The sequence below is a fragment of the Pecten maximus genome, chromosome 1 (genome assembly GCF_902652985.1).
Source record: "Pecten maximus chromosome 1, xPecMax1.1, whole genome shotgun sequence".
NCBI classification, from domain to species: domain Eukaryota; kingdom Metazoa; phylum Mollusca; class Bivalvia; order Pectinida; family Pectinidae; genus Pecten; species Pecten maximus.
Genome location: NC_047015.1, coordinates 42,058,658 through 42,079,969, shown reverse-complemented (window position 1 = coordinate 42,079,969; position 21,312 = coordinate 42,058,658). Strand labels below are relative to the sequence as shown.

The following is a 21,312-nucleotide window of genomic DNA, read 5'->3' as shown; positions in this document are numbered from 1 at the left end:
CGTAGCTATTCATAAACTACCATGTGGATATAATCGCTTGTCAAACCGTCAGTGGAAATGCCATATACTTTTGTTACTCCCTAATATCCGTGATAATTGACACCAAGCCTGATAGAGATGTAATCGACTTAAGTAGGTGATGATACACTGTATTACCTCATCACTTGCATATGGAACTACTACTTAACTGTCTAACATCAGGTCATTGCGAGTTATGATCATGGCAAGTCTTTGGAATAATATATCCAATAGAAGCGAACCATTGAATAGCCTCGACATACAGCCGTCCGGATTTAAAATAATAGGCATTTTTATGTCTATCTGTTGTAAGTATCACCATTAAGTAGATATAACATCATATTGAACTGGTGAAAAGATAGCGATGGTTCACACCCGCCTTAGATTGCATGCATTTCTGTAAAGGGTAAAGATCAACATGGTTGTGTGGCATGTTATATGAACTGTTCACTGTTAATCAACTTACGGTCAACTATATTAATTGTAGTATATCCGTTTGTGTTTTAACCCATTTACTTCATATGTCTGTGTTTAAACTAGAGATATATATTTTTGGCGAAATATATAATATTATATTAGATTACTTTATTCTATGGGTTGAAATACTTCATTGGATTTAAATGTCAACCTAAAAAAAAACGCTGTGTTCAACATATTTGAAAGTTCGTCATGAGGAAATGGGCATCAGTGTGATATAACTAACTTAATAAGAAATATATTTAAGTTAAAGATATTCTTTGGGGGATATTTAAGTACACATATCTCTACTTTAAATACATATAGTTCTTTTGAAAACATATTTTTTAATTATTGAATTAAATAGGAAAAGATGATGTTGTCACCATGTTGAAATACATAAATTGTTAGTTAGAATACAGGCGTCTGCTTATGGTAAGTATTTATAGAAAAAAATATTAGTCCCTACTCCTACTTCTATGTTGTGGCACGGAAGTAGGCTATCTACCTTAGAGCTGTTTTAAAACGGACAGACAAATTGATAGATAATTATAGTTGAAGTAAACACTATAGCTTGTATGTGCTATTGGTAGCCTCCGAAGTTTAACGTTTAAAATTGAAGTCCAAACATATATGTACGCTGGAATATAGCGCCGTTTTGGTGTAAAATATGAAAAAATGTATGGTGGGGGAAAATGTTACAATATCAATTCTTAATTTTTTTGAGGAAGCTAAGCATAAACATGTGGATAATATCATTTTAGATATTATATATATATAAAGCAAAAATTTACAATTTTGAATACATAAGAAAGGAGAATTAACAATCTGATGGATTTTGAGTAAGAACATGCTCTTTTTTATATCAAGCGAAATTTTCTGAACGCCAACAGTACAACTTCCTATTGCAGTCCATTCGTAAATATGTGCTAAAACACATCTCCAAACAGCTTAAAATGAATGGCTCAAATATATATTATTATTTATTAATAATAATTTTTAAAAGATAACGAGCATATAGGAAAATCTGTTTTGCGTTTCAATATTGTAAATTGAACTTTAATAACATATTTATACTTGGTATACTTAGTACACAGGAACCGACACCTACACGAATAACCAACTAAGGTGCAGTTTCCACTTTCAATGTGGTCGCCATGTTCCCTGATAACCACAAATATTAAATGTTCTTACAATTTTTATAATGTATTTATGCTGGTTTACACATTATACCACTTATAATCTGGAATGCAAAATGGTTTCCCCGTCCTAGAATCTGATTGACCATGTCATATTCAGCAGTCTACATCATAGTTCTGAATGTCAATTCGACCATACGTAATACCTGGAAGATGATGGTTGGTAGCGAAATCTACACAACTTGAGTTTTTGAAGCAAAGGGTTACTGGTTTCCAAATGCATGTAGTATCCTAAATAGTATAGGATACTGGCTACATAATCCAATTATTCTTTGTTCAGCAGGACTTTGTCAATAACTAACACTGTCGTCCGGAGACAACTTATCCCCCCTCGCCCCTAATGAAGTGATTTGTCGAATAATGAAATTAAAGGTAGTCGATGTATAAGGGTTATTGCTGGTAAGTTTAGTTGAAATCCCATGGCATTTATATGATAATGACTAATAGTAATAGGAAACCATTACAGAAGTCCCCCAAACGCCTCCCATATTCTCGAAGATGCAAATGCGGTCCCTATGACAGCTTATTAAATCAATACGGTTGAATTTGCAGTCCCTCAACCCCCTATAAACCATTTTTCATAGAAATCAAACAATATCTAAATTTCGACCAATCGGAAGCTGACATGTGGTTACTTTGGCAGCCAACACCATACAGTTTAATTCACAGTCCCCTATTTCCCTTTTATACAAATTTTCATAAAAAAAATTGGACAATATTAAAATTTCGACCAATCAGAAGCCTCCGTGTGATTTCTATAGCAACGAAACCCAATCATTTGAATTCGCAGTATCCCTATGAACCAACTTTCATTGAAATCGAACAATACATAAATTTGACCAATCAGCAGCCAGTAAATGGCGGCCATTATCTTAAAATGTGAAACTGAGGTTGCAAAAGTGAACAGTGTTCCTTAATGAATAGATATACAAAATTTCATCGAACTCATTTTTTTTCATTGTTTTTCTTTTTACTTTATCTCCCTTTCCATCCCAAATGTAATTGTATATTATGGTTTTAAGTTGTTTAACCATATCTTTATCATGCAGCATACCAATTAGAATTGTTAGCTGTGGTAAAGGTAATAATTTACACTTTGTATTCCCCCTATTGTAGTAAGGTTCCTCATTTTCCAATTGTCTATTGTTTTTCTCCTTCCAAGTTATTTTAAGCATTATTTTGTGATTTAGACAGAATCGAACCTCAGGTATGTTAATGATTTCATCCGTCCACGTTATATTCTCAAAATCAACTTCAATCCTAGTCCGATATCCTAGTCTTAGCCCTTTTGTTTTTTCTCTGTTAAGAATTAATCCTCAGAAAGTGCCAACTGTTTCTGTTATGTTTAGGGATTTTCGGATGTTTTGTTTTGATTCTAAAAAAAAGTGTAGTGTCATCTGCTAGTTGGAATATTTTTTGTATGGATGTTTTTGATGATTTTTTATTGTTAAGCACAATATGGTTTGCTCACTTCTAATTCATTTGGTTTGTTTTGTTTTTGTTTAACGTCGTATTAACAGCCAGGGTAATTTAAGGACCTGCCAGGTTTTGGAGGTGGAGGAAAGCCGGAGTACCCGGCGAAAAACCACCGGCCTACGGTCAGTACCTGGCAACTGCCCTACGTAGGTTTCGAACTCGCAACCCAGAGGTGGAGGGCTAGTGATAAAGTGTCGGTACACCTTATCCACTCGGCCACCGCGACCCCATTCTAATTCATTTAGCCATTATTGGCTAAATGAAATAATGTCTAATTAATTTAGCCATTATTTCAGCCACTATTACGAGTAGCAGTGCTGAGTCTGGCCAGCCTTGTTGGGTAGCTCTAAATTGTCGTAAAACTGAACAGAAGTTACATTACAGTGAACTCATAAGGATTTCGCCAGTAGCACAATGGTAATTAACCACAGACATGCCCTTATTTTTCCATCAGATTTTGTAATCGGCAATTATCGGCATAGATATAAAGCACTTATCACGCTTTGATACACGTGATGCGATGCGTGATAAAAGGCATCGGGAAGCTATAGTAACACCTGACGTGCCCACTCAAATCACGGACCCTAACGGAAGCTTATAAACCCGTTACCTACGATGAATGTGTACGTAACGTATTGCTTATAAAGCTGCACAGATACCTGTTCACCATCAACAGTTAAGTCAAAGTAAATATTTCTTTAATGATTGAAAACTTAATGTAGCTGTCGGATATACCATTATTGTGCTATGTAAACTGGAAGTGTCTACTCCGATAAAGGGGCATGTAACTCTTAAAAATTTAATATGGCTGCTTTATGTGGATATGTCTATTGTGGACTGGGAGAGATGCCATACCGATATGGCTGCAACATGCCATTCCAGTGAGGCTTATAAGATAGTGCGTAGGGATTGTACCTGCTGCCCCCTTTCCATGATCGAAGACTAGATTTGGGATAATATTTTTTCTCTTTTTTAATAATTTCTACTTAATAACTCCCTTGCAAAAGCCCCTCTTTTGGCCTTTAGTTTATTGTTCGCTCTTGTGAGAAAGGCTTTTAGGTTGTGTACTCTGACTAAGATATGCCAGATTCATTAAAAATGGTAGTTTTTATTCCTGCTTAGCGCTCAGCATTTTGGGAATGGGGCGACTGGTTTGCCCGTTGTCTACATAATGCGACCGGGTTGGGTGTCCTGCTTGGTGGCGTTGGCAGTATGTTTCAGTAAGATAGCACTTTAATTCGGCAAAAATTCCGGACATGCAGAAAGTAAACTTAACGCGAACATATCGAAGCCTCCTAAAACACACATTCCCACACAACACACGCATGCATGTCGCACACACAGGAAACCGTCCTTTAATGACCTAAGCTGTTGGTAGGACGTTAAACAATAATAAACCAAACAAAAACGAAAGATTCTGAGGAAAATATCACTTGATTATTATACAAAGACAACAAAGAATAGGTGACCAATCTACATACTCGGCATTAAAAAATATATATCGTAACAGAAAAAAAATTCTAATGGTTGGGAAGTAAAACAATGCAAATTGGAAACACTTTGTGGTCAGCCCAGTATTAAAATTAGTGTTAAGGCAGAGAAGTGGGAGATTATTAAAGCGTAACTGATGTGAAATCGCACACAGAAATGGTGTCGTAATATAAGTAGATGCAATGGGTTGCGTAATATATTGTACAGTAAGGCTCTGTTATGCAAGTGAAAAGGTGTTACTTAAGAAAATACATTATTGTAGTTCATCTCGGTAACTGTAAGATAATGTATGATACTATGACACAGCATTGTTGTCAATCAGTCCTCACGTAAACCTGCATGCATCATTTTTTAGAAGTCCAACCTCTCATAAAGACTTTGGATTGGTTTATTTTGTTTGACGTCCTATTAACAGCTAAGGTCATTTAAGGACGGCCTCCCGTGCGTGCATGTGGCTGCCCTGCAGGTAGGGCGTAAGAATTGTACCTGCTGTCCCCATTGCATGATATCGTAAGAGGCGACTAAATTTGGGATCTTATCTTTTCTCTTCTTTCTTTACAACTTTCTTCTTCCTAATGTCTCCCTTGACAATGCCTCACTTTTGGCCTTTAGTTGAGCGTTCGTCGCTGTGAGGAAGGCTTTGGATTCTGTCCCCTGGCTGAGACATACCGGAGTATTTAAAAATGGTAGTTGCTACTCCTGCTTAGCGCTCAGCATATTTGGAGTAGAACGAGTGGTTCGCTCGTTGTCAGTATAATGTGACCGGGTGGGGTGTGCTTCTGGGTGTCTTCGTCAGTATGTTTCAGTGAGGTAGCACTATAAATCGGCAAAAGTTCCGGCCTATCACAAAGTGTAAATGTCGCACGCACGGGAGGCCGTCCTTAAATGACCTTAGCTGTTAATAGGAAGTTAAACAAATGTGTGTTTTGGGAGGCTGCGGTATGTTCGTGTTAAGTCTCCTTGTGATAGGCCGGAACTTTTGCCGATTTATAGTTCTACCTCACTGAAAAAGACGTCTAAAGGATTTGCTGACTTTGGTTAAGTAATGATTGTAAATGGAGGCATGTTAACAAAGAGTGAATTACAATTACATATATTGGAACTTTAAATATTCCTACTGTGTATACAGTATACTACACATGATTTAGAAAACTGTAAACAGGTAATGCTTCGCACTCCTTTTATGATGAATACAAATTGTTATCCTAACAGGTATATTTGGTGTATCCGGTAATCTACTGATTGTCATCGTTTTTGGGAAAAGAAAGTCTGTCAGACGCCCTATCAACTTCTTTGTCTTAAATCTCGCAGTGAGTGATCTCGTCGTGGCCCTCATTGGTTACCCCATGACTGCAGCCTCCGCTTTTGCAAACAGGTAACGCCTAAATATATACCGAATCAGCAGTGTGCAGTAGGACATTAGTGATACATAATTACACAAAATGATAATATCCTACTGCACCCTGCTTAGGCATTTCTTTGTCCTGGAATATTCTCTGCAGAAGCCTTGCTATCTGCTTTACCTTCGAATACAATAAAACTAAAAATGTAATGAGCTAGAGCAATTATCTATTCTGTTTCTCCGTCATTAAGTCAGAATCTTTGCAATATAAATCTGGAAAATACCTCTATACGAAAAATACTAATTTTACTACATAATCTTGCCTCAGATTGTCAAATTGTATTTTGCTGTGTTCCCGGAAATGCCAGAATACCTGGCAATGAATAAGCAGATATCGCCGCAAAAACGGCATTATCACTCCGACAACTGATTTTAAACTTCATTTTTCCGGGTGTAATGCGTTCGTTACTAATTTCTTATAATCACAGTGGCAAAATAAATGGAATTGATATGTATATACCATTTACCGTTACACACTTATTGTATTGCATTGATCTACAACTAACATCAATAGTGTTTACAACAGCATAGCACGTCTAAAAGTTCTTTTCAAAACTTTTAGTTTATACAAAATTTTGAACTATCTAAAAGCTGCTCCTATCACAAGATTTGAGTAACCATTGCAACTTTTCATTTTAAACTAAACGTGTGTGTACCAATACATATTTACAATTTTACATGTTGTGTTTGTTTGATGTTTCGTCTTTTACTCATTTGAACTCGCCGTTTTCGGCCCTTGTGACCTAATACAGTTGATGGGCCGCTAGGCATTTTTAACAAACTGTTTCTTTGTCGTTTACTTGCAAAAATATTATTTTCTGACTTTTCTTTCAGATGGATTTTTGAAAGCACTGGTTGCAAGGTATATGCCTTCATATGTTTCACCTCTGCCGTGAGCAGCATCATGACCCACGCAGCGCTCGCCTTCTGTCGTTACATAATCGTTTGCCAGTATGGTTACCGTACGTATTTTTAGCGTGACTGCTCGTTATCATGTTTATTGATTTCTTTTGTCCTCGGTACGTTTGTTCCTTGTGCCTCCCATTTCCACACCCTGCTTCTCCTAGCTGTATCTTCGTCATATAGGAATATACCTAAATCTACCATCATATAACATCAATGCTCCGAAAACTGAAGAGGTCCTTGGGCCTTAAGCCCATAAGCCAAAGCCAACATGTGCATACCATCAAGCTGTTATCTCATGCTGATATTATTCAAGTTAGTAATCAATTCTCAATTTTGGTTGGCCTTTCGCCATTGAAGCTCACTGTCAAATCTTATTGAATTTGGTTCAGCGGTTTTGGAGAAGTCGAAAATGTAATTGTTCAAAAGGCGATCGCAATAAAAACCTTATTTGGCAGATGGCGTACGCAAATTAATAGGTGTAAACTCACCGCTCTTTGGTTACGTATATTAACAATAATAGCCGCGGACACTGACTGACGGACGCGTTTATGATATGACACTGAAATTCCACACCTAGACAGGGTAGTGAGACATCCAGTAACATTATCTTGGCCACTGCTAAGCCAGTCTGAAAGCAAACTTGATGCGCGGAGAGCAGGGATTGACAATTTTATTGGGGTTATTTTTTGCCAACGGAAAAAACCTTGGTCATAGCGGCGAACGGTCAACCAAAGCAGTGTCAAGAGAAACATTAGAAAGTTCAATATTTAGTCGCCTCTTACAAAGATTTGTCTTTAGCAACATATATCGTGCACTATGAGCGTTTCAATAGCAGCTAGTGGTCATTTCACTAAACTGTGTTTAGGTCGCGTGTTTTGAATGTATTGAATGTTTGTTTTAAGATGTTGTGGTAAATGTTAGTGATCGCCTGTCTGGTAGAGCGGAACTCGTGCCGGTGTAGCGTTGAAAATGGACCATTTTTGAAAATTAGCCCGGGGTCAGTTTTCAACGTTGAATATTTTGGGGAAATTTGGCGCGTTTTTGTCAAAATGGGATGGTTTTATTTCGGTTGGTCAAACTTTTGCGTTTCCATCATCATTGTATCAGATTTTGTCGATTCCAACATCCTGGTGTCAAAATTTGTCTAAAATGTGAATTTTTTTTCTCAGATGTAGAATGCTGGCCGGCATATTTACCGGTTTCAGCTTTCTGTGCTGAGGAAATGATGTTATATGTTTCCTTTGGAGAATGACTAGAAGATATATTTCTTGACTCTTGCATACGTGTTTTGATTTTTCATTGAACATGTCCAGTGTACATTTTTGTCAACACTTCCTCATCTATTGAAATATATTTTGCAATGTTTGGTTTAAAATACGAAGTTATTGATTTTGAAGCCATGTCTAGGTTAACGTCTACGCGGATATCTACAAGAACTAAGACATGTCGATTGACCACCCCCTTTTGTATATCAAATAAACAAGTGAATACGTTTCACCTTTGTTAAAAACCGTCATAAAAGTAAGTGTAGATACAAGGCATACCTACGTAGGCATTGTGTTTAGATCGGCTGATTGAAAAAGGAATCGATCGATAGTACCGCAGGTGGTCATGAACTTACCTGAATAATTATCAGTACTCACGTTTATACTAACAACTTACTCAATCCGAGAGACAATAGGTACAAATATTTAAAAACAAAAACAGTTCATGTTGCATACATACCAATATTGAAGATTATTTGGACAAAAGACACCTATTCTGCAAATTATAGCTGACTTTACCAGGTATATTTAAATGTTGATAAAATTTTATCTAATATTAACTCAAAATATAATTGGCTGCGGTTCTTATATGATATATTGCACAAGAGGAATTAAAACTCTATCAATTGGATTTGTAGTGGGTTTTTAGGTCACCTGAGGCAAAGTCTCAAGTGACCTATTCTAATCGCCCTTTGTCCGGCGTCGTGCGTCGTCCGTCCGTAAACAATTTACATTTTCGACTTCTTCTCCAAAACCCCTAAACCAAATTCAAGGAAATTTGGCAGGAAGCTTCTATGGCTAAAGGTCAACCAAAATCAAACACTCTTCATATATGGAAGGGTCCACAATTGTGAATTTCATGACCCAGGGGTCTCAAGTTTGCCCCTTGGGAGGGGGTAAACTTTACTATAGTTTGTATAGGGAAATCACATTTTGACTTTTATTTGTTGGATTTGTAATGGAATTCAATTTAATTTGGTTTATATTATCAGCATGGGTTGACAGATTAATGGTATGCACATGTTGGCCCTGACTGACCCCCAGGGGCTGATGGGCGGGGCTAAAAAGGGTCAAATTGACTGAAATTTCAAAAATCTTCTTCTCTACTCATCAGATATGATGGAATCAAATACTCTTCATAGATGAAAAGTCTTGCAGTGCTATACCAACATTGTGCATTTCATGACTCAGGGGTCTCACGTGTGCCCCTGGGGAGGGGGTACACTTTACTATAGTTTATATAGGGAAATCCCATTTTTGACTATAATTTGTTTGATTAGTATTGGAATTAATGCTAACTTGGTTAACATTATCAGCTTGTGAAGACAGTTTCATGGTATGCACATGTTGGATCTGACTGACCCCCAGGGGATGATGGGCGGGGCTAAAAAGGGCCAAATGTTTGTGCTAGATGCCTACACACGGACGGAATGAACGTTTCAATCAATAAATGACTGTAAGAATAATATTTACTTTTTTAGCCAACCATCATCAGATGTCCATAAACATTTCTTGTTATCGCTATTTCTCAGAAAGTACTAAAGGGATCTTTCTCAAATTTAATAAAAATGTGGGTTCCCTTGGTGCCTAGTTATGAATATTGCATTCTTAGACCAATCGAAAAACAACATGGCCGACAGGCAGCCATCTTGGATTTTGACAATTGAAGATTGTTATCGCTATTTCTCAGAAAGTGCTGAAGGGAGCTTTCTGAAATTTCATATGTAGGTTGCCTTTGGTTCCTGGTTATGCATATTGCATTTGGGACCAGTCGGAAAACAATATGGCCGACAGGCAGGCATCTAGGATTTTGACAATTGAAGTTTGTTATCGCAATTTCTCACAAAGTACTGAAGGAATCTTTCTAAAATTCCATATGAAGGTTGCCCTTGGTCCCTGGTTATGCATATTACATTTTGGGACCAGTCATAAAACAATATGGCTGAGGGGCATCCATCATGAATTTTGACAATTGAATTCTGTTATCGCTATTTCTCAGAAAATACTGAAGGGATCTTTCTGACATTTCATATGTGTGTTCCCCCTGGTCCTTAGATATGTATATTGCATTTTGGGACCAGTCCGAAAACAAAATGGCCGGCAGGCAGCCATCTAGGATTTTGACAATTGAAGTTTGTTATCGCTATTTCCCAGAAAGTATTGAAGGGATCTTTCTGAAATTTCATATGTAGGTTCCCCTCGGTCCCTCGTATTGCATTTTGGGACCAATCTGAAAACAACAGACAGTCATTATCTCTAAATCTTAAATTTCATATCTAGGTTCCCCTTGTTTGAAAAGTACTGGAGGGAGGTTTCTCAAATTACACAGATTAATAATAGGAAGGTAAATATAGAGAGAAGATCAATCTGACATGGAACCTATAAAGATCATTCAATGTAGGGCACCAAGATCCCTCTGGGATCTCTTGTTTTAAATATCTTGAACTAAACACGACTGATCATGGTTCTATCGCAGATTAGAACATGGTCCGTAACCAATCAAAACACGCGTTGCAAACGAATCGTGTTAGAATATGCGTTTTAATACCGACGAGGTAATAAAGTGATGTGTTCAATATTTGCGTTTTAATATCAGACGCCAAATCGGCCAAAAAATAACCTTATCCAAAATATCCTGATTTACGATAGATCATGGGCTTGCACGACATAAACGTCCTCGAGTACATCACATCGACATAGTCGCCAAATGTATTATGGACATTGCTATTTAGCTGGTACATGCAGCTGGGTTGAAAACTGATCACTACATTTGTACATGTATATGTAAATAGATATAGCTCTAAAGCCGACTAAATTTTGGATCTTATCTCTTCTCTTTCTGAACAACTTCCTTCCTCCTAATGTCTCCCTTGACAATGCCTCATTTTTGGCCTTCAGCTGAGCGTTCGCCCTTGTAAGGAAGGCTTTGGGTTCTGTCCCCTGGCCGAGACGCTACTCCTGCTTAGCGCTCAGCATTTTGGGAGTGGTACGACTTGATTGCCCGTTGTCAGTATAATGTGACCGTGTGGGGTGTCCTGCAGGGTGTCTTCGGCAGTATGCTTCAGTGAGGTAGCACTATAAATCGGCAAAAGTTCCGGACTATCCCAAGGAGACTTAACACGAACATACCGCAGCCTCCCAAAACACACATTCGCACTCGCCACACGCATGGACGTCGCACGCACGGGAGGCCATCCTTAAATGACCTTAGCTGTTGATAGGACGTTAAATAAATAAAAACAAACCAAGTGTCCTGCTGGGTATATTGGACGGTTTGCTTCGTTGAGGTAGCACTATAAATCAGCAAAAGTTCCGCACTACTACAAGGATACTTAACACGAACATACCGCAGCCTCATAAAACACACACATACGCACTCACTAGTCACTGCACGCATGCATATCGCACGCACGGTAGGTCGTCCTTAAGTGACCTTGCTGTTTATAGGACGTTGAACAAATCAAACTATATATCGGTTCCATAGTTCCAATGTTGTTTATGCATTGCTTTTTTGTTCTCTGAATAAACAAGCTATTACCAATGTAAAATAACGAATGAGTGGACCATTTTTAACTATTGCAGAATACTCTAAATAAATGGCATGTCAGGACACGACCGCGTAACCTCGTTCGAATATTGCTGACGTATACAATAGTAAGTCTGAGGACCAATCATATGGCTCCAAGGTCATAAAAAATGGAAGATTACCGCAAACAATATGGGAGCTTCAAGATAGTGAAAATGACGTAAAATTACGTGATTTAAGTACGAATATCCCGGATTGTTTCACCTTCCGGTGCTTGCGTCGTCAAATTTTGGTCGGAATATCGTACTGAAATCACGCAATTTTACGTCATTTTCATTATCTCGTGACTCCCGTATTAAACAACAAAGCTTGCATACAATATCAAAATTATCCATTGGAACAAAATATGTAGACGAACGGATAAGACATTTACTTTAGGACGATGAATAGGGAGCGTATGTTATTATACATCCCCCAACGAAGTTAAGGGGAGTATACTGGAATCTGCTTGTCTGTCTGTCTGTCTGTCTGTCCGTAGAAAAAAATTCCGGACAACTCCTTAAATTATAAAGGACCATGTGTTTATGTACAAGCAACTTTTTTCCTCTCAAAATTATGGTTGCTATTATAACCGGTCAAATGTAAACATAATTTCCGTAGAACAATTTTGTCCGCACAACTCCTAAACCGATGGGCCGGTTTTAATGAAACTTTACACAAATAATGTGCATGCAGCTTTTTCCTCAAAAGTATGGTTGTTATGGTAACCGTTCACAATAAACAGGTTTTCCGATAATGAGCTATAACTCATCGGTCATTTGGCCAATTTTATTCATCTTTGGTCAAATATTATAAATAAACAAAGCATATAATTTGACACGTAAGATGTTTCCATTATCACAATGACAACGCAATCCAGGCCTCTGATAGGTCAAACTTTTGAAATTGTCTGATTTTGATTAAATTTGGTATACAGGGTTATTAGGATATGCCAAACAGCACTGTATATGTTTTATTCCCATGACCACCATGCTGCTTAGGAAAGCGTGGTCCCTGATTGGTCGAAATTTAGATTTTGTATACTTTTCATCAAATGTGGTGTAGTCAGCCATTGGCTTACAGTTCCAATACCTATCCAGAAGAAGGCGCTGTAACGTTACGCCAGCTTTAGATTACATTCGTATCAAATTTTACTGCTCAAAGGCCCCCCAACTGGCCATATGATATTAACAACAGGTTGACCGGTCCCCCACTTATAAAACAAATAATGTAAAAGTAATAAATAAATGTAATGCGATAGTATGAGATAAATGTAACGTGCGAATAACCCATCAATGTTATACGATAATACCAGATAAGTGTAATGTGATAGTAACCCTATCAATGTTATACGATAGTATCAGATTAATGTAATGTGAGAGTAACCCATCAATGTTAAACGATAGTATATGATAAATGTAATGTGAGAGTAACCCATCAATGTTATACGATAGTATCAGATAAATGTAACGTGAGAGTAACCCATCAATGTAATGCGATAGTATATGATAACTGTAACGTGAGAGTAACCCATCAATGTTATGCGATAGTATCAGATAAATGTAATGTGAGAGTAATCGATAAATTAAAGGTGACAGTATCAGATAAATGTAACGTGAGAGTAACCCATCAATGTAATGTGATAGTATATGATAAATGTAATGTGAGAGTAATTCATCAATGTAATGAGATAGTATATGATAAATGTAACGTGAGATAATTCATCAATGAAATGCGAAAGTTTCAGATAAATGAAATATGAGAGTAATAGATAAATTAAAGGTGACAGTATCAGATAAATGCAATGTGAGTTGTGAGAGTAAAAGATGAAAGTATTGTGAGAGTTTCAGATGAATGCGAGGCGATTGCATCAAGTGAATGTAATATTACTGTAGCAAATGTAAGTGTGATGGGTTTGTGTTATATTGTTGGTTTGCACTCAATATAAAATTATACAAAGCAATGAGAACAAACGGTAAACATTAATAAGAATGTAACTGAACGAAGCAGTTTTCTTTCATGCAGTGGGAATTACGTCGAAGGAATCGCGCTGATCGTGTGCAAGACGAGGGTCTATTGGTGCAACCAACATATAAAAAAAAACAATGAAATAAAATCTGTATTTAATTGTAGTAACATACCATCAGCACTATGGCGTATATAACTAATGCAGATGTCTGTTTATAATTTCGCACTTATAATTGCATTGGAGAAATCTCCTTTGTTTAATATATTTCAGGTAAAAAGATAACGGAGATGACAGTCTTACAGCTGATCTTTTCTATCTGGTTTTTCGCCTTGTTCTGGACATTATCTCCACTTCTGGGATGGTCATCGTACGTTTTAGAAATTGTGCCTGTGTCCTGTAGTGTGAACTGGTATGGTCGTGGAGTCGGTGACCTCACGTACACTGTAGCTGTCATAGTGGCAGTATACGCATTTCCTTTAAGTGTGATTGCATTCTCCTATGGGATGGTCCTGCGTGAGAAGCTATGTATCGCCAATCGGAGAGAAGGACCTCGCACCCGTCAATGTTACATGCCCCGATACGTACAAGACCTTGAGCAACGTGTGACGTTCGTGAGTATAGATTTATTCTTGTTACGACACTCCATTCCTCTTAGACCCTCAATGTCAAGGTATATGACCTCAGGATATGTTCACCGGGTGAATCATTCCAAGTTGTTTTTACATATAAAATCCCAACCTCGGAATTAGAGAAAACACAGACACCTGTGATATGGACAGACATCTCAACCCTTGGGATAACAGTTTTGCGTTGTGCACTCCGCAAGCTGCCTCACTTTTGGGCTTTTAGTTGAGCATTCACCCCTGCAAGTAAAGCCTTGGGTTCTGTATTCTGGCCCGGAGTTGCTAATCTCGTGACGTTCGGTATTTTGAGGGACGACTGGTTCGTTGTCAGTACATGTATATGACGGAGTAAGGTGTCCTGCTTGATGTCGTCAGTAGTATGCTTCAGTAAGTCAGCACTATCTACATCAGCCCTGCGCTTCCACATTTGTGCAGGTCATTGTCGTTGCTTTGTGAAGGGCAAGTGAGCTTATGCCGTGGTGCGGCGTCCGTCGTCCGTCCGGCCGTCCGGCGTCAACTTTTTCATTCAAACAACTTCTTCTCAATAACCAAGAAGCCCAGGGACTTGCTATTAGGCCTATAGCATGCTGGGGTGGAGGGCTACAAAGTTTGTTCAAATAGATGACCTTGACCTTCATTCAAGGTCACATGGGTCAAATAGGCTATAATCTTCAAACAACTTCTTCTCAATAACCAAGAAGCCCAGGGACTTGATATTGGGTCTGCAGCATGCTGGGGTGAAGGGCTACAAAGTTTGTTCAAATAAATGACCTTGACCTTCATTCGAGGTCACATGGGTCAAATAGGCTATAATCTTCAAACGACTTCTTCTCAATAACCAATAGGCCCAGGGACTTGATATTGGGCCTGTAGCATGCTGGGGTGAAGGGCTACAAAGTTTGTTCAAATAAATGACCTTGACCTTCATTCAAGGTCATATGAGTCAAATAGGCTATAATCTTCAAACGACTTCTTCCCAATAACCAAGAGGCCCAGGGACTTGATATTGGGCCTGTAGCATGCTGGGGTGAAGGGCTACAAAGTTTGTTCAAATAACTGACCTTGACCTTCATTCAAGGTTACATGGGTCAAATAGGCTTTAATCTTCAAACGACTTCTTCTCAATAACCAAGAGGCCCAGGGACTTGATATTGGGCCTGTAGCATGCTGGGGTGAAGGGCTACAAAGTTTGTTCAAATAAATGACCTTGACCTTCATTCAAGGTCATATGAGTCAAATAGGCTATAATCTTCAAACGACTTCTTCTCAATAACCAAGAAGCCCAGGGACTTGATATTGGGCCTGCAGCATGCTGGGGTGAAGGGCTAGAAAGTTTGTTCAAATAACTGACCTTGACCTTCATTCAAGTTTACATGGGTCAAATAGGCTTTAATCTTCAAACGACTTCCTCTCAATAACCAAGAAGCCCAGGGACTTGATATTGGGCCTGCAGCATGCCGGGTGAAGGGCTACCAAGTCTGTTCAAATGAATGACCTTGACCTTCATTCAAGGCCACAGGAGTCAAATAGGCTATAATCTTCAAACGACTTCTTCTCAATAGCCAAGAGGCCCATGGACTTGATATTGGGTCTGTGGCATGCCGGGGTAAAGGGCTACCAAATTTGTTCAAATGAATGACCTTGACCTTCATTCAAGGTCAAAGAAGTCAAAAAGGCTACAATCTTTAAACGACTTCTTCTCAATAACCAAGAGGCCGAGGGACTTGATATAAGGCCTGTAGCATGCTGGATTGAAGGGCTACAGAGTTTGTTCAAATAAATGACCCTGACCTTCATTCAAGGTCACATGGGTCAAATAGGCTATAATCTTCAAACAACTTCTTCGCAATAACCAAAAGGCCTAGGAACTTGGTATAGTGTCTGTGGCATGCTTTGGTGAAGGGCTACAAAGTTTGTTCAAATAAATGACCTTGACCTTCATTCAAGGTCACATGGGTCAGATAGGCTATAATCTTCAAACGACTTCTTCTCAATAACCAAGAGGCCCAGGGACTTGATATTGGGCCTGTAGCATTCTGGGGTGAAGGGCTACAAAGTTTGTACAAATAAATGACCTTGACCTTCATTCAAGGTCACATTGGTCAAATAGGCTTTAATCTTCAAACGACCTCTTCTCAATAACCAAGAGGCCCAGGGACTTGGTATTGGGTCTGTAGCATGCTAGGTTAAAGGGCTACAAAGTTTATTCAAATAAATTGACCTTCATTCAAGCTTAAGGTCACTAATGGTCGCATTGTTCAAATAGGATATAATCTTCAATTGACTTCTCCTTTATAACCAAAAGGCCAGGGACTTGATATTAGGCTTTAAGCATGCTGGGGTGAAGGGCTACCAATTTTGTTCAAATAAATGACATTGACCTACATTCAAGGTCACAGGGTGAAATAGGTTTAAATCTGTAAACAATAATTTTGCGTTAGCCAAGAGCCTCATAGACCTGATATTAGGCCAATAGAATGCTGGAATGAAGGACTTGAAAATTTATTAATATGAATAAACCTAGCTTACTATGATATTTGAATAAAGAGGTAATCAGCATAGTATCTGTAGAAATGACCTCAATCAACTTCAAAGTTGCTGTAGAGCAAAGTGAGCGATACGGGCCCATTGGGCCTCTTGTTTTTAGGAATATATTGTGCGATAGCGTTTTTGTTCTCATTTTCTGATATAAACGTCATCAAAGTCGACATCATCCCTGCGTGCTCGTATATGCAGGGTGCTCGTATATACAGGTACGGTCACAGTTACACATCTAGGAGCTCTCCGTACACATGTGTCGCTGCTTCAAGGACAACACTTGCGTAGTCTTGGTTTCTGGTGTTAAAAGAGGGAGGGATGCTATAATTGTGGAGGGTTTAAGTACGGAATATGTCTTATTCTTTATTAAACAAATTGTCAAAGTCATCTCTTGCTAAAACAAATTAGTTGGTGTTTGCTGCCACATATTACTTCGTTGATGCTACACAAACCTAGCATGTAAAACCTTAATTTATTTTCCAGTAATTGCAAAACCCGGTCGCCTTAGATTAAAGACGTGTATTACCACTGCACCAAATTTCCATCGATGTTTCTTAACGTAATTAAACTCCTTAAACGAAAGAAGCTACAAATGTACACCACTGACAGTGTATATACTGCAAAGCAAATGCATAAACGAACACTTAGTGTGTAGAAATATATATAATTAACAACAAACTTATGCAATCATAACGTCCTTAAAATGATCACCAAGACCGAATCAAAATATCCAATATAGAGACGGGGCACGATAGATTTTCTTCGGAATGTACGAAATAATACCTTCACTTTAAACGTCGAATTGGAGGGTTTATGAGGGTAATGATAGCATTTAGTATGTAACCTCAGGTATTGTTTTAGAATATGCAACAGTCTATTCTTGTTTTCAATCCATAATTACTCCAGAACCTTTACAATTTTCCATAGAGAAACACTTGAATTAAAGAGGACATCTTAGTAAGGGAGCTTTCCTTAAATTTTCTTTATGCTTTCCTTTGGAAAAGTTAAGTTCTTGATAATTTTGGCGTAGACGATGGGATATTGGTAATTTTCAACTCATCCGTTCTCTGTTGTAGATCAGCTTCTTGATGATGTCGGCGTTCTTCATTGCGTGGACGCCATACGCAATTATGTCCGGCATGAGTGTTGCTAGTTTCAACTTTAAGCACGCGGTTGCGGCACTTCCAACGTTATTCGCCAAAGCTTCATGTGCGTACAATCCTTTCATATATTCCTTTACCAACTCGACATTCAGGGATACCTTGAAAGAGATTATGGCCCCCTGGACAAGACGCAGAGTGGGCGTAGCAGCGGTAGCGTGGCCCCGAGTGACATATTATCAACAGCGTCGTCCCAATAGCGTTGTATACACCTTGGGCATCGATTTCCCAGATGAAAATTTATTTATGGCTAGTTCTGCCATGACAGATTCGGCACATGAACGTATAAGAAGAATACGAGCAAGTCCTAGAACTTCCAAACAAAACGTTAGAATTGAACCTCGTGATCCTGTGGCCATTCCCGCTAGGACATACAACATTGATTTCTCTGTAATCTGATAGAGCTTATTGATATAGGAGACATCATTCACAGGGTTTGGGTACTTAACCTTTTGGCGTCACAACTATCGCACCACAACAGAAATGTCAAAACATGTACAGAGATTTAATGAACAATCAACTGCTCAACACGGTTTGATTTTCAGGTTAGGGTTCAGTGTTTTAGTGAGTTCCTGCGTTGTCATTGTAATGTGACCGGATGTGTGTCCTGCTGGGTGTATTCAACTGTGTGCTTCAGTGAGGTAGAACAGATCAATTGGAAATTTGAAAACAGTACTAACCGTACATGGACAGAGTAGTTCCGTACCTTTCAACGACACCAATATTAAATTCCATAACACTTTATTATCTCCAATCAGCCGGGCAAATTCTGATTGTTTTTCTTTTTCATTTCAGTACACATTATTATGTTTCGGTAAGTATCATACCACTCTTCCATTTCCACGTGTTTAAGGGCGCCTTGGCCTACTTACAACGGCACAGTTAAGACAATTTTGGCAAACTCGTAAGTGACCATGATTTAAAATTTTGAAATTGAGAAACCTTTTCGGGGTCCTAGTGTCTTAATTCCTAAGGAATTCTGATCACACATATATCAAAGATTATGCTTTATTTGACGGGTTTGATGTACAACTTCGGCGCTCTTATAACACTATTACTGGGGAGATTTCGATCAAATTTTTTACTATTTTCGTTAGTGAACTACAGCAACTCGTATTGATAGTCGTTTGCGGAAATTAATTTTCCTACTTCGGGTGGAAGTTATACTTTCAAATAGTTTGTCTTTTGGTTATCTTTGGACATTTTAATTTTTACAATTTTAGAAAAATACAAGTTTACCGTTTACTTTCCTTTTATAGCAATAAATCATGTCCGTTGAGGTTAACATGCATTGTCTACGTGCATGTACAAATTTTGTCTCAGTTTAGATACGACTGAAATGACACAGACCGGCGGTAATGTGACTACTGCATGTGCTATCTATAGCATAGCTTGTTTCCTAGTAATGAGCATTTTTGTGCAATGACATCGCGTGTGAAGTTAAGCATCTTATTCAGAGATAATTATATTTATGAGTTCATATGATCTCTGCAATCGTCATACCTGTTCTGATGGTAAAGTTGCAGACAGCCGAATCGGTGTGGAGTGTAATATAAAGCCTCGCAAAATCCATAAGACTTCGCTAGCAAATCGTATCTAGGAAATTACGCACGTCACAAATAATGAAACCGACGAGTTAAAAATCGTTAAGCATTGCCGGATTTTAGTCTATTTAAGGATGAACATGACAAGAGACATTTATATAGTCCTGATACGTTAAAAGACAACGATATGAGGCCAGTCACCTTTTTCTAATGCGATGTAACCAACGGTCATTTTTATAGCAAAAGCACACAGATATATACATACATACTGTGTTATAGCCTAACAAGACTTGTTAGGAAGAGTGCGTTCTTTTGTCCTCCATCAAGAGAAAATCGCCAAGAATCCACGCGATTTTGCTGGAATCACCTGCTGTTGATCCTGTAATTTCTGCTTTCCGTTTATTAAACATTTATCGGAGTATGTTAATTTTGTTTGGTCTAAACGGTGATAACATAACGGATGGTCTTCTGAAAGACTGGTCTTTTCTCTTCTTTCCTCTTCCTTTTAATCGTTTGATAATAAGCGGAAACAACGTAATTATGAAAGAGAAGAAAGATCAAAGAAGAACTTCCTGACAAATTTCAGCTGTTAAGATTCGAGAAGGACCTCTTATCGGCCATTTTATTGTCCAAGTCATACTCGATATCGAACGGACATAACTAGACTTTCACAACAAGGGGTCTAAATAGTGATTTTGCTATAAAAAGTAAGTAATGGTATGCCTGTAGGTGGGAGACACCAAACTCAAACCAAGTTATAATGAAATGAACAGAATGAGTAGACTGGTATACTAGTCTGGGGTGTAATATTGTATACGTCATAGAAAGAAATGCATATGATATAGTTCATTGTACTTGTTTTTTGGGGAGCAATGGCGATTCCTTCACCTGTCCTTATTCTTTGAAAATAGCAATGCCTTCAAAGATTCCCCACTGAAATATATCTTGGCAACATCAGGATACAGGGGCTTACACTATATTGTCCCATATAAGATGACTCATTGTGAGCTTACAAGTCTGATCGCAATTATACGAGTGTGCTAATTCTGTTCCCCACCATCATCTGGCAAAACGTATCAACTTGTTTGCGGTAAGTTTCTGAAAGTTACGACAAACTAATGAACTGTTTTATTTCGCGCCGTAATTTTATTTTTATTTTATTTTATTTTTTTTCCCATGTCCGTCCCGACGCGTCACGTCCCGATTCATTTAACACTTCATTCTGTGACAGATTTTCATCAAACTTTAAAGGTCAAATATGATTATACAGTGTACTTCTGACATTGTTGTCCTTCAGGATTCCGAGGTCAAGGCCAAGGTCACTTTTGCTAGACATAGAAAATCATCAAAGCTTTCAATTTCAACACCTAGTAACAACATTCATCCATGGATTTTTTAAACTTTTTAACACAGGTTGAATATTAGTATAATTCTTGTTTCAGGATTTCAATGTTTAGGTCAAAGGTCACTGTTACTAAATATAGAAAATCATCAACTCTTTCAATTTTAACACCTAGTAACAACATTCGTTCGTAGATTTTAATCAATTTTATATTATTTTTTTTACCATTCCATTGTCTTTCTATGGTATTGATCAGATATCCATAACATAGGAAGGTAATCTCATTATACTGGTTTACTTGATATGATTAAAGGTATCAAAACTGATTATTACCTCAATTACAGTTATTATCTCAATT

The 21,312-nt window shown here is 38.1% G+C and overlaps 1 protein-coding gene across 1 annotated transcript; it reads left to right on the top strand.

Moving 5' to 3' along the window:
• The first annotated feature begins 220 nt into the window (after positions 1-220).
• Positions 221-20,528, top strand: LOC117334124 (rhodopsin, G0-coupled-like). Its single transcript, XM_033893584.1, has 5 exons — positions 221-326; positions 5,853-6,015; positions 6,877-7,004; positions 14,018-14,358; positions 17,985-20,528. Exons 1-5 carry the CDS (start codon positions 221-223, stop codon positions 18,465-18,467), a joined length of 1,221 nt encoding a protein of 406 aa, XP_033749475.1. The 3' UTR covers positions 18,468-20,528.
• Positions 20,529-21,312: the final 784 nt, after the last annotated feature.

What these genes read in the sequence shown, in the direction of transcription:
- LOC117334124 (XM_033893584.1), top strand. Translation starts at nt 221, where the DNA reads ATGGCAAGTCTTTGGAATAATATATCCAATAGAAGCGAACCATTGAAT. An exon ending in CATTTTTATGTCTATCTGTT is followed by an intron (nt 327 to 5,852) that starts GTAAGTATCACC and finishes TTATCCTAACAG; the next exon opens with GTATATTTGGTGTATCCGGT. An exon ending in TTGAGCAACGTGTGACGTTC is followed by an intron (nt 14,359 to 17,984) that starts GTGAGTATAGAT and finishes TCTCTGTTGTAG; the next exon opens with ATCAGCTTCTTGATGATGTC.